The 13,109-nt window shown below is 39.7% G+C and overlaps 1 protein-coding gene across 12 annotated transcripts in view; it reads left to right on the top strand.

The window, feature by feature from the left end:
* Positions 1-13,109, top strand: part of MBNL2 (muscleblind like splicing regulator 2) — a 106,448-nt gene that overhangs the window by 71,622 nt on the left and 21,717 nt on the right. For 8 of the 12 annotated variants that reach the window (XM_077173551.1, XM_054654933.2, XM_054654934.2 and 5 more), the window contains 5 exons: positions 558-722; positions 3,719-3,919; positions 5,057-5,320; positions 10,917-10,970; positions 11,662-11,815. In XM_077173551.1, the coding sequence (XP_077029666.1) occupies positions 669-722; positions 3,719-3,919; positions 5,057-5,320; positions 10,917-10,970; positions 11,662-11,815 (727 nt within the window). In that variant the 5' untranslated portion in view covers positions 558-668. The remainder of the gene's footprint in view (positions 1-557; positions 723-3,718; positions 3,920-5,056; positions 5,321-10,916; positions 10,971-11,661; positions 11,816-13,109) is intronic. The other 4 variants (XM_054654937.2, XM_054654938.2, XM_054654935.2 and 1 more) reach the window with 1 other exon arrangement.

The raw sequence follows: 13,109 nt of genomic DNA, 5'->3' as shown, positions 1-13,109 counted from the left end.
AGTTGTGCTGATGTAATAAAAACAGGAGGCTGGAAGGCAGTGAACTGGAATAAGGGTGAATGTATGAGAGAACACAAGCAGTGAGTGGCAATTTTAGATCCTCCCTGCCATGATCACACAATTATTTTTAATATGGCTGCATTTCTCTTAAAGAAGGTTTCAATTTGTTATTCATCATGTGATGTCATTTAATAAAAAACTTTTATGTTACAGTAACACCAGATACTTCAGCCAGGATGTCATGAGAGGCAGTTCAGGCAGTCTGGACAGTTCTGAGATTATTAATTGTATGGCAGTGATCTGTACTTAACAATAAAAATGCTGATTCACAGCCTTTCTCTTTTGTTTTTCCGTGGCTAATAGCCTTAATGATCAATCAGAGGTGGTGGGCTGAGGCAGAGCTCAAGGCCATCAGCTCCTCTCAGCCCTCTACATATTTCCCAGGAAACACCCTGTGTTTCATTAGTTGTTGCTTAGTTTATGATGTAATATTTTGCTCTAAGGCATTGAACTATCATCAAAAGCAGCCGACTGATTACTGTGACTTCTTTTTCCAGGGTCGTTGTACAAGGGAGAACTGCAAGTACCTTCATCCACCAACACATTTAAAAACTCAACTGGAAATCAATGGCAGGAACAACTTAATCCAGCAAAAAACTGCAGCAGCAATGCTCGCCCAGCAAATGCAGTTCATGTTTCCAGGGACACCACTACAGCCAGTGGTAAGTATATTTCTCTGGTGGTCTTAATGGTAAGTAAAGTTTAAGACTCTGTTGACCTGCAAAAGTTCTCTAAATAGTATCAATAAAAATAGCCCCTGTCTGTTTACTTAATGAATGGTCAAGATGCTAGAGATATGCTCATTTAGATTTGCATTTCAAGATGTAATGGAGTGTCGCTGTAGTCTTGATTTATTTTTCTTTAATGCCATAATAATTTGCATTTTTCCCTCTTTTTTTGCCCCCTTGATGCATTTCATGTCATGAATTTTTAAGATTTTGCAAGATTTTTACCTATAATTCTTCTGGAGGTGAAAATTTGTATAATAACAATAATTTGCTAGTAAGTAATTTGAGTAGGAACACAAAGTTTTTCAGGAGTCTATGGGTCTGAATGGCTTTAAATATTATTTAATCCCATACCAAGAACAAAGGTTAACGATTAGCATTTTCTTACTCTGTTGAAGTCTGAAGTGTCTGAGGATAAGACAGAGAATTGGTGGTGCATGCACTTCACAAACTCAGTGTTTTGTCTCAAGGTGATTCATACGGTGCCTGAGACACTTCATATCCAGAAGGTGATATAGAACTAGAGTCTAGCATGCATGACCAGCATCTTCAGATATGCACTAAAGTGATCAGTTGCTCTGGGCAGTCCTTGCAGTTGGGCTTCTCAGTGTAGCAGACTTCTAAAGCATGGTTTGGCAAGTAATCTGAATTAAACTTTTCACACATGGCTGCTAATGATGTTTTTTCAATCTAAATTCCTAGTGTAAGGCATCCCACTAGAGTGGGATTTTTTTTCTCTAACTTGAGGCATCTGGAGTGTTGGCATCAACTTCTGCAGTGAGTTTCCAAGGTCCATTTATAGTTTATCAAAAGACATAGGCACTCCTAATTACTATTTGCTTGGCTTGTTCCAGACATCAGCATTTGGATTAGGTGATTTAGTTTTCAAAGTGCTTTTGTCTTTCCATGGGCTACCACAGAAGTCAAGTGTAGGTATCTCAGAAGAAGACATCTGCATTTGGTCACAGGAAGCTCACCCCAGATGCCTTTTTCAGTAATGCCTTTTTATACTCAGAACATCCACTGTCAGGTGGGATTGGGCATTGAGTGTCAGGACTCCCTGAATTTCTGGTACATGTTCATCAAATTGTATCTGGTGATGTTGGCCTCCTAATGTAAGTTGATATTTCCTAGGGATTTACTGCTTGAGTTTTCACCAGAAAACGTTTTGCTGAAGTAATAGATTCCACCACTTAATATTATGTGAAAAATTGAAGTGGCAAAATTATACTTTTTTCTTCTCATCCATTTCATCATTTGAACTTTACAATTTCTTTGACATAATGCCTTCTGTACTGATTGCTGTGATAAAAATGCCAGGTCTGTCTCACACAAATTGCCAGACTAAGATGACTCAGCCTTGACCAAATGGATAAAAAGTGAAAGAAAATTTCATAGAAGTCATTTGATGAGTGGATTTTTTTCATAAAATTATGTCTGACACAAAGCTGTTATTTGTATTTCACATAACACATATTGTTTTCAACATAGTCAAACCATTGTTTCATATAAATATTCAATATTATGCTCTTCAGAATTTAGCTCATGTTTGACATATAAACTGGGTTGCTTGATATCAAGCAGATTTGATCACTATTAGAACACAGCATTTTTAACTCTTAAGGGCAGTTAGATGCCATTTCTGTATAGTTGCTTATCCTGGTTAATCTGTATACTCAGAGCATCTTATTGGTGCTAAGTCACATCCATTTATAATTTAGTAATTGGTTCCAAAGACAAAAAAAAATCCCAAGAAAACGAAATACAAACAAAAAAGAAAAACAACTGCCTTCTAGCTGCTGTGTTTTCTCTTGCGTATTTTCTACATACTTTATGTCATGCAGGCCACTTTAACAAGAAAGACACTTCTCCTTTGTTAAAGTGTTTTGAAGTCTTAGTGTTGTGCTGTTGTGTTTCTAGCTGCTGGCTTATTTGGGAACCTAATTTCTGACAAAGCTGATCAGAGATCAGTGTCCTGTTTTTGCACAAAGTTTTTCCTCATTTATAGTTATAGCTTCACTCTCTGGGGTACTCAGCTCTGCAGAACTAAAGCACTCTGCAGGTCTGAGCATGAGCTGACCATGGTGATGTCCTGCCTCCACCCCCTGTGGAGCTGGTGTTAACAAACCCACTATTCTGCCTCATCACGGCTGCTGTAGCATCACACAAATGCCCTTTCTTCTGGTCATGACTTCACTGACTCACTGTAGGAAGAAACAAAACAAGATTTTTAGACCCGTATCATTCCCTCCAATCAAAGTTTTTCATCTGATGAACTAATATAAGCTTGAATAATCCCTTTCTAAATATTGTGTCCAGCTGAGATTATAATATTTATTCTGCTTGCCAGTGGTGACAGCTGAGCACACAAATTTTGTGAAGTTGAGTTTTTTCAGTGTATGAGACACAGTAACATATAATTGCAGGAGGTGGCAAAATACAGTATGCAAACATACTGGAAGTTACATGCCAAAGAGCTCATTATATGTACTCTTATTAGAAATATGGCTTTAATATAGTTAATAATGCTTCAGCTATGAAATCTGAATACTTTGAAAAACAGCCTGTTTTTCCAAGGAAAACAGGTATTGAGAAAAAGCAATAAAGTCTATGTTATTTCTACATTTAGGTGCGTAAATAAGCCTGCAATGTAAGCTGGACCTCCACACAGATTCAGGTTCAATGTAGGACTTCCTTTGCATCTGCAGACTCTTTTCCAATAATAGAGTTACAAAGGTGGTTCTTCATGTACTGCTGGAATATGTTACATGATTAAAAGAAGAGAGGATGCTGTGTATTTTGCCAGCTGTTTGAAGTTTTTTCAGCAAGAAAATGAACCAGTGCCAGAAAGAACAGCAAGCAAAGAACAACTAGTAAGCTATTGATTAAGGAGTTTTTATTTCACCTTGGTGTGTGTTTTCCTTTTTCAGCCCACATTTCCGGTGGGTCCCACAATAGGAACGAACACGGCTATTAGCTTTGCTCCTTACCTAACGCCAGTAACACCAGGAGTTGGCTTAGTCCCGACTGAGATCCTACCCACGCCGCCTGTCATTGTTCCTGGAAGTCCACCGGTTTCAGTCCCCAGTTCAACTGCTACCCAGAAACTCCTCAGGACTGATAAACTGGAGGTACTGTAGACTAGAAACACATTCTCTGTTAGGTTGTGTGAGAGATCTTAGAGGGTATGACTGTTGTTTTAGAAGCGAAGCTTAAATTTAGTAGCTACAGATAAAAAACTTGTAACCAGGCAGGATTTCTGCACTTGCAGCCAGTGGTAATTAAACACTGTTTTTTTAAGGTTGTTTTTGCTTATATTTAATACACAGATGAGTTTTCATTTTTTTTAAGTTCATCATCTCAAAAACCTCATGTATACATGCCTGTAAAGGCATCCCTTGATGAAATATCTAACAAGCACATTTTTTATTTCAGTAATAATTGTCTAGGTTTTTCTGCACTGATAATAAGGTGATTTTATAGCTTTATGGATTGGTATTAGGGGAATGGTGTAGCCCTTCAGCCCTGAGCTGCCAATGGGGATGTGGAATATTACCAACCCTGCAGCAGTCTGAAGGGACAATCCCCCAGCTATGTGCAGAGCCTCCCAGCAGTTGCTGGATCACTGCGTGGCTGGACTCAGTGGAATCTGTGATCCGAGTACACAAGGAGGCCAAATGGCTCTTGCAGAAATGAATGTCCTTTCCCAAAAGCCTAAGCACCAGTGTCTTGAGCACATTTCTTCTTAGGAAAATAAGTGTATTCATTCTGCCTATTTTTGAAAATTATTTTTAAGTAGGCTCTCAGTTTTGTTTGTAGACTCCATAAAAAATGCAGTGCATCTGATGTGTATTTTCCCTGGGTTTCAGCAAGAGGAACTCCTTCCCTACCAGCCCACCTGCAAGAATACAAAGTGTAGTCAGAAAGAGACAAAATATTTTGTGATTCCCAGCTAGTTTTGCAGGAGCAGTTATGTAAGTATCCTTCCCAGCTGCTTTTTAAACAGGAAAAAATAAAAGGCATTTGGGAATGCTTCTGTTATTTAACCACAGTACCAGAGAGCTACCTAAGGAGCCAACAACATGAAGATAAAATAGGTGCATTCCCCTCACCCACCAAAAGATGCAGGGTTTATTAAACTGAAGTTGCTGTAAAACTTGAACTAGCAGGGGAAGGGGGCAGGCCTGTCTTTTGGGGGCGTGGGACCCTCCCTGCCCTTCCAGGCTGCAGCGAGCTGTGCCCTGCAATGTGTGTTGTTTTGCGCGTAGGTGTGCAGGGAGTTCCAGCGGGGGAACTGTGCGCGTGGAGAGACTGATTGCCGCTTTGCGCATCCGGCAGACAGCACAATGATTGACACAAATGACAACACCGTAACCGTGTGTATGGATTACATAAAAGGTCGTTGCATGAGGGAGAAATGCAAGTATTTTCACCCTCCTGCACATTTGCAGGCCAAAATCAAAGCGGCGCAACACCAAGCCAACCAGGCTGCAGTGGCAGCCCAGGCAGCTGCGGCAGCTGCGACTGTGATGGTAAGTGCTGGCATGTATGGCTGCCTTTTTTTTGATGCCTATTTTGCTTCAATTTAATGCTGTTTGCTTATACTTTCTTTTCTCTTTTGCCTCTTTTGTTTTTTAATTTTTTTTTTTTGGTGAAAGATAAGAATTTATAAAATTATTACTATTGCTTGATGGGAGGAAGCACTTTCTTTTCTTTATGCCCTTGTTTTAATGTGTATTTCTATTCAAGACAGTGAAGCAAATGACACTCTATACCACTTCTGTTCTCTGCCTTAATTATATGTAAATTTGCCCCTCGTATTTCCAAACAGAAACAAAACTGATAAGCTTCAGTGTTCCCAGGAAAACAGGGACACATATGCTGTTTTAGCTCTTTGATGGCAGATATATACATGTGGAAATTTGGAAGAAAAGCAAAGAGAGAGTGTTTGCTTCAGAGATCAGTAGTAGAACAGAAACCTGTACTGAGATCAGCACAGTCTGCCTTAGAAACGAGCCAGCCACCTTGGTCTCACTGTACTGGCAATGTAGAAAAGCCAGGACACTCATCTGATGTACCATTAGTACCTGCCTGAGGATGAGAAAGAACTGCCCTCTGTAGATCTACAGCTATCCCCAATGACTAAAAAGTGTTGCCTGTGTATTTTTGAACTTTGGTTAGACACATTTCATGCCTAGAGACTTCTTGCCTCTCCTTCTATTATGGGCCAGTTACTTGAATCATGAGGTTTTAAAGTAGTAAACTGTAATGGGAATCATTAGGAAAGAAACATTGTGGCTACAGTCAGAAGAAAAGAGAGTGAGTGATCATAAATCTGATTTATTTTCAGATATTTTAACCTCTTACTTAAAACTCTTCAGACAAGACAGCCCACCTCTTCACCAGGATTGGATTCCTCTTACAGTTGCTACCAGGAAAGTTGATGAGTTTGCAGTGGTATCGATAAAGTTAAATAAATTGAACATCCAGGATCTGACTTGAGAGACAAAACTGTGGCAGCAAATCAAAGAATCATTGTCCTCATTGCTGGCAGTGGACGAATAATTAAGCAGATGTGGTTTGTGGACTTGTGGGCAGTGCATACAATAGTTATAGACAATACAGTTATTCTCTGGTCTAAAGGCCTACAAGAAACACAATACAGTACAGTACATAACTACCCCAAGCTATTGTATTTAACAAATTAGAAAAGACCAGACTTTTCTGAGGGACAAAGGGTAAGTTATGCAAGAAAGCAAACCATCATACAGAAGAATATTTCTTAAGTTTCAATATTCTTTCTCTAATAGCATCACAGCCTGTGTTTCAAATTGGATGATTTTTAGTTAAAGTTTCCTGTGCTTGCAGAAATTGAATACCATCTGGAAATTAAAGCAGAGAAGATTGGGGTTTTATTCTGATTAGCTTCTGTTGTGCAATATTTATTGTTCATTTAGAGAATGTAATATTTCTAGGCACTATACTAAATAAGAAAGGAGAGAGATGAGGGGATTAATTTTTTTTGCGCTTTGGTAATGGTTGCAGATATATATCCTGGGGTTTTAAATAAGGCTTAATTAGAGTTGCATTAGCCTCAAAGCAAGATGAAGCATCTTTGGAAACACAGAATTGAAATGTTATCAGTCTAATATCACAGGAGAAGGCAACAGGGACCTGTAATTCAGGGTAACATTTTGCAGAGAAATATGTACAAAATATTCTAGCCTGTTTCCCCTGCTTAAGCAGAGGAGCTAGAGGAGATTGCCCAGGATGTGCCTGTTTGGTTTACTAATGTCTCTAAGGATGGAAACTCCGTAACTTGAAAGCCTGTTCCATACTTCCAGTAAAAAGAAATGCCTTTTTTTTTTTTTAATCTTACATTTAAATGGAATTTCTTTTCTTTAAATTTGTTTCTATTGCCTCTTCTCCTGTCCCCGGGCACCACTGGCTCCATCTTTACCCTGGAATCAGGTATTTGTATACGCTGATGAGATTCCCCTGTATCTTCTGTAGGCTGTATCCAGTCCCTTGATCATCTTTCAAGTCCTTTATGGGAGTGTTTTCTAGTACACCTGTATCTTTCTTGTACTGGGGTGCCCAGATAGGGACAGAAGGCTCCATATGTGGCCTCACCAGGGCTTAGTGGAGGGGAAGAATCACCTCCCTCCACCTGTTGGTGATACTCTTCCTGATGTAGCCCAGTATTCCATTAGCTGCCTTTGCTTTTGAGGACACATTGCTGGCTTGGTGTCCACCAGGATCTTGAGGGTCTTTTCTGCCAAGCCTTTGTGGCCCCCAGCATATGCTGGTGCTTTGTGATGTTCCCCCCCAGGTACAGGTCTTGATATTTGTTGGACTTTGTGAAGTTCCTCTGTGCCCATTTCTCCAGACTTCCTAGGCCTTCTGAGCAGTAGCATGTCTATCTTGTGTATCAACCACTCCTCCAAGTTTCACACCACTGGTGACTGGCCTCCAGCTGGGCTCTGTGTTGCTGGTCATATCCCTTTGAGCCTGGCATGTGAGACAATTGTCAGTCCACCTCCCTTTTTCCCGTTTAGCCCATGATAAATAAATCTGTCCATGAGGATGAAATGGTGTTGAAATCCTTTCTGAAATCAAGAGAAACCACATCCTTTGCTCTCTCTTCACCCCCCTGCCAGTCTTATCATAGAAGGATGTCAGGCTGGTTAAGCACAATTTCCCTGTCATAAATCTATGGTGACTACTTCCCATCATTGTCTTGGCTTTCATGTGTTTGCAGATGGTTTTCAGGAGGATTTGCTCAATTGCTTTCCCAGGGACTGAGGTGAGGCTGGCCAACCTGCTAGTCCTCAGACCTCCCTTCCTGCCCTTTTTGAAGATAGGAGTGTCATTTACTTTCTTGCAGACTTTGGGAATTTCCCTCAGTCACAGGGACCTTTCAAAGATAAGTAAGAGTAACCTTGCAGTGACATTGGCCACCACCCAGGGTGCATTCTGTTAGTTCCTATGGCTCTGTGTACATACAGCTTGTTTAAATGTTCCCTAACCTGATCATCCTCCCCCAAGGGGAAATCTTTTTCACTTCAGACTTTCCCACTGGTCTCCCACTGGCCTGAAAGCCAGTCATGCCAGTAGAGACTGAGATGGAAAGGATTTTCTGAACCTCAGCCTTCTCCATGTCCTGTCACCAGGTTGCCTGCCCCACTGAGCAGTGGAAACACATTTTCTCTAGTCTTCCTTTTGTTGCTCAGAAACCCTTCTGGTTGTCTTTCACATCCCTTGCCAGATTCAACTCCAGGTGATCTTTGACTTTCCTAACATATCCCTGCATGTTCAGGCTGTGTCCCTGTTCCTCCTGACGCATCTGTCCCTGCTCCCACCTCTTGTGGGCTTTCCTTCTTTCATTTGAGTTTAGTCAGGAGCTCCTTGCACATTCATGGAGGCCACTGCTGTGTGGATCTTGTTTGTATTCCAGGAGACATTATAGCATACCAATGTGCTGTATGGCAGGCAAATACTATGCCTTGGATGTTTGATCATTTTTAATATTATCTTTATTTCCTTTTTGTATCCTCTTCCTCTCTATCCTGTAGCTATGGATTAGTTGGTTGTTAGTTATGTAGATCAAATGTTGAGAAGGAGATAATCTGATGGAACAAAAGGAGGCAAAGGAGGTGTTACTATCAGGATGAAATAAAAGAAAATATTAATGTAGGAGAGCAAAATGAGCAGTTTGAAAGCTGGAAAAGAATGGGAGACTACATGGAAGCAAGGTTGATGAGTATGTTTAGAACAGATCAAGCCTTTGGGTTGGGAAGACTAAGACTGAACTTGCTGGGGAATATGAGGGGAAAGCCAGAAGAAAGCTTCAAAGTAGGGAGGTGATGTTAAGAAGAGCATGGAGAAAAATTGGAGAAAGGCAATAATAAACAGAGAGATAATAAGTTAACAAGTGAGATGAGACAAGATCTGTATTTGGATAAGAAAGGTAATTAACTGAAACGCTTTAGTCTTGGTGAAGTTGATTTGAACTTGTGCACTTCATCATTGCATAGTGCTGAATTCAGTTGCACTGTGTCACCTCTGTGTGGATTTCCCTCTGTGGTGGAGGCAGAGTAGCTCTGAGGCTGTGCCCCAGGCAGTGCAGTGATGTCCTCTGCAGTGGTACCTGCTCAGTGTCCTGCTCAGACAGAAGTCTGTGCTGATCCCCACTTCAGACTAGGTGTTTCTTGTTGTGTCTGGGTCTTGGGCCCAGAGAGATGAGCAGATCCTGTAGATCAGATGTGTAATCCAGAAAAGTGCTAAAGAAGAGATGAGGAGGGTGTTGACAAGACTCATGCTACAGAGACAAGTACAAGAAATAAGTAAAATTTTGAGGACTGTTCTGCAGAATACCCTGTTGGCACCTGATAAACTTATGACCACAAGATGTTCTCAGGCATTTTGTGCCTTGCCCTCTTCCTCCACCTCAGCTTTTGTTCCCTATTTCCACATACTGATTTCAAGGTAGACATAATCTGCATATTCTAAAAAGAGCTAAATATCAGCCCGTGCTTAAGAAACAAAAGTAAAAATTTCAATTTCTAAGTAAATTTCTCTTTCCTTTCTAAAGGTTTGTAAGAATTATTTACACTATAAAACTTGAAAGTAATATTTTATATGAGGAATTTTTTTACAGAATGCTGTCATATCAGCCATAATTTTGAATTTACTATGAAAGAATACATAAATGTATATGCCTATGTATTATGCCTAAATACTTTCTTTTGAAAAATTAATAATGCTGGACTAGTATCATAACTCATATGTTAATGTTGGCATATGAACTGGGAGCCCAATTTTACTCCCTGCTTCTGAAGCTAGTAACTGAAGGTTGTAGCAAAATTTAGAAAGTATGTTTTCAATTCTGAAAGACCTTTTTCCCTCTCAATGTAATGTGGTAAGTTACAAGATTAAAAAAATCTACAAAAATGACCCAGCTGTAGGAGGAAAGAAAAGGAATTAATGATAAGTTAGTGTAACTGGACATCCTATGTACTGTGTTTTGTATTGGTGAATGAGAACCTCTCTCATTTTGACCATTGAATGATTCACTTCTCTAAATTAAAAGAAAATCACCTTGTAAGCACTGATATTAATAGCATTTGTAATGCATTACAACTTTCAGTAGTTTTTTGTGTTTGAAAATGTAACCTCCAAAATCAATTTTCTCACTTCAAAATGTGACCGAACTGACTTATCAGGAATTCCAATAGGTGTATCCTTAAAACTTTCTGCATCTCTGTGAAGTGTTTATATGATGCTTAATAGTGTCTGCAAGCTGCTGTTTTACTCAACTTTCCTGAATTTCAAACATCTATATTTTACTCTCTTATATGCTTTTAACTAAGGTATAGTAGATGCATTTTTGCTTCGGTACTAATTCAAAATGTAATATTCATTTCTTTAGAAGACATTTTTGTTGTTGTGCATGCCTAGTGTTTTGTATGTTGTATATTGCATTCAGAATATTTTTTTCCTTCTCACCTATCCACAAATGCAATGCCGTTCCCATGACGCACCTCTGCTTGCTGTTTACCTGTATGTTAATTCGCTTGACTCCCATTGGCCCACTGCCATCATGTGCTCGCTGCCTGTTATTAAAAGACTCAGTCGACTGCCAAAGCAATGAAGCGACCTCTCGAAGCAACTGTAGACCTGGTACTTTGACCTTTCACCTTTTGCTTTGCATGTAGCTTTTTTTAATTTTATTTTGGTTTATTATAATTTTTTTTGGTTTTTTTTTCCTTCAGAGAAGCAACTAATGAAATTTGTATCGCTTTACTTTTCAAACATCAACCGGAAATGATTTCACATACTCATTAATTTACCGGAAGCTCTATTTATCCATCTCATTCTCATACGTAATAGACCGCAGACGATTTAGTTTGGTTCCTAACACAGTTTCATCTTTTTTAAATCTCTCATGAAAAGTCGAATTGAGATAAAACTGCTTTTGTAATTGAAAATGCATAACGTAATCCATTAATCTGTATAATAATAGGAAACTATATTTAAATTTAAAAATAAAAGAAAATACTTGGCAATGAAACACAAGTGGTTTTTTCTCCCTGTAATATTTGAAAACCTACTTAAAGGCAATGCCATTTTCGTTGCTTTAAAGCAAACGTTTCTTTTCAGTAGTTGTGCTGCTGCAGTTCTAGGTGAATAGTACCATGCTTTTGCTACCAATAACAAAATTTCACTCATTTTACATTGCTGTGCTTTGAGTTAATATGCATGGCGAGGCATCCTTAGCCGCTTTTAAAATTACTAAGTTTTTGTATTTATGTATATGTTACGGACAAGGTCTTAAAAATGGAGCCATTTTAACTAACTTTCTTATTTACAGGCCTTTCCTCCTGGTGTTCTTCATCCTTTACCAAAGAGACAAGCACTTGAAAAAAGCAATGGTGCCAGTGCCGTTTTCAATCCCAGTGTCTTGCACTATCAACAGGCTCTTGCCAATGCTCAGTTGCAGCAACATGCAGCGTTTATCCCGACAGGTATGTTGTATCCACATTGAACCCGTTTAGTGTCCCTGAGGTAGCCTCTGTGTCAGGCACTTGCACTTAACAGAAGGTTTTGTCATGCTCCCTTCCCCACTTGAGGTGAAACCTGCACAGATGATTGCACATTATTTTAATTCCTCTTGCAAAGGACAAGAATTCAAGCAGAAATTTCAACATGCCGTTAAGCTGCTTTTTTGCTCGTTCATAGCCTTGTTCATCATTCTCCAGAGTGTGCCTTTGCCCCTTTTTGCCTACTGTAAATTGGCTGGATTTTGACTCGTATCTGTTTCCACTAACAAAAATGCCGGGGAAAGCATCGTGCTTCAGAGGTGCCACAGCATCCTTCTGCTCCCTCAGCTGCTGTCTTGCAGCTGTGGGGATTTCCCCAGCCCCACACGAGCACCCTGAGAAGGGGAACACCAGCCATAAATTTCCAGTCAACACCTGCGTGGAAGCACTGGTAAAAAACATCACTCCCCACAGCTGCACTTAAGGGTTTTCAGGCATCAGATGCATTTTCGTGGTTTTGGAGCACCACCAGAACTTTTCCTAGCATTTGTGGCTCATAGCTGGGGTTATAATTCTTGATGGAGATGATCTGAAGATGAGTGAATGTAATTTACATTTCAGTGCTCAGAGCTCTGTGAAAATCAGAGCGTTCAGAGATGGCTGGACCTGCATCCTGTCTGGTAGCAGGGCGAGAGAAGGGATGTGCTGGGTGCTCGTGTAAGCAGTTACAACACAACCCTCTAAATTGTGTCAGTCACCCCCACTCCAACTTCCAAAGGAGAATTTCCCTCCGAAGGAATTCTGTGATTTCATTCGTAATTAACAAATTACATAGTTTAGTGTCAGGGTGTTCTTGAGTGTGAACTTCAGAATAGTTTAAAACTACGTGTTTGCAAATGTGCTTGACGTTTCAGCAATGTTATTTTAGTTTATAGAAATAATGTCGGTTAAACAAGGAATGAAAGGCAACACATGATGATTTCCCAATCTATCAGCATTCCCATATGTTTTTAAAGATAAAAAACAAACACAGATGGCTTTGACTTCATGGAATTTTTCTATAAGGCCTCAGTAACAACCTTGGAGCCTGCCCCCGTATTTGTAATAGTAAGTAAAAGCATTGCCTTATTTTTAGCACATTGGTGCACCAGAATATGTGTGGCAGAAAACACACTGACATTTATGGGAGTGTTTGAAAAAAAATAAATAAATGGTGAGACCGCCTATTTGGACATGAATGGAAGACTGCCCTGTGCTTGAAGAAATGTCCACAAATTTA

The sequence above is a fragment of the Agelaius phoeniceus genome, chromosome 2 (genome assembly GCF_051311805.1).
Source record: "Agelaius phoeniceus isolate bAgePho1 chromosome 2, bAgePho1.hap1, whole genome shotgun sequence".
Taxonomy (NCBI): domain Eukaryota; kingdom Metazoa; phylum Chordata; class Aves; order Passeriformes; family Icteridae; genus Agelaius; species Agelaius phoeniceus.
This window is presented reverse-complemented; position numbering and strand designations above follow the sequence as displayed.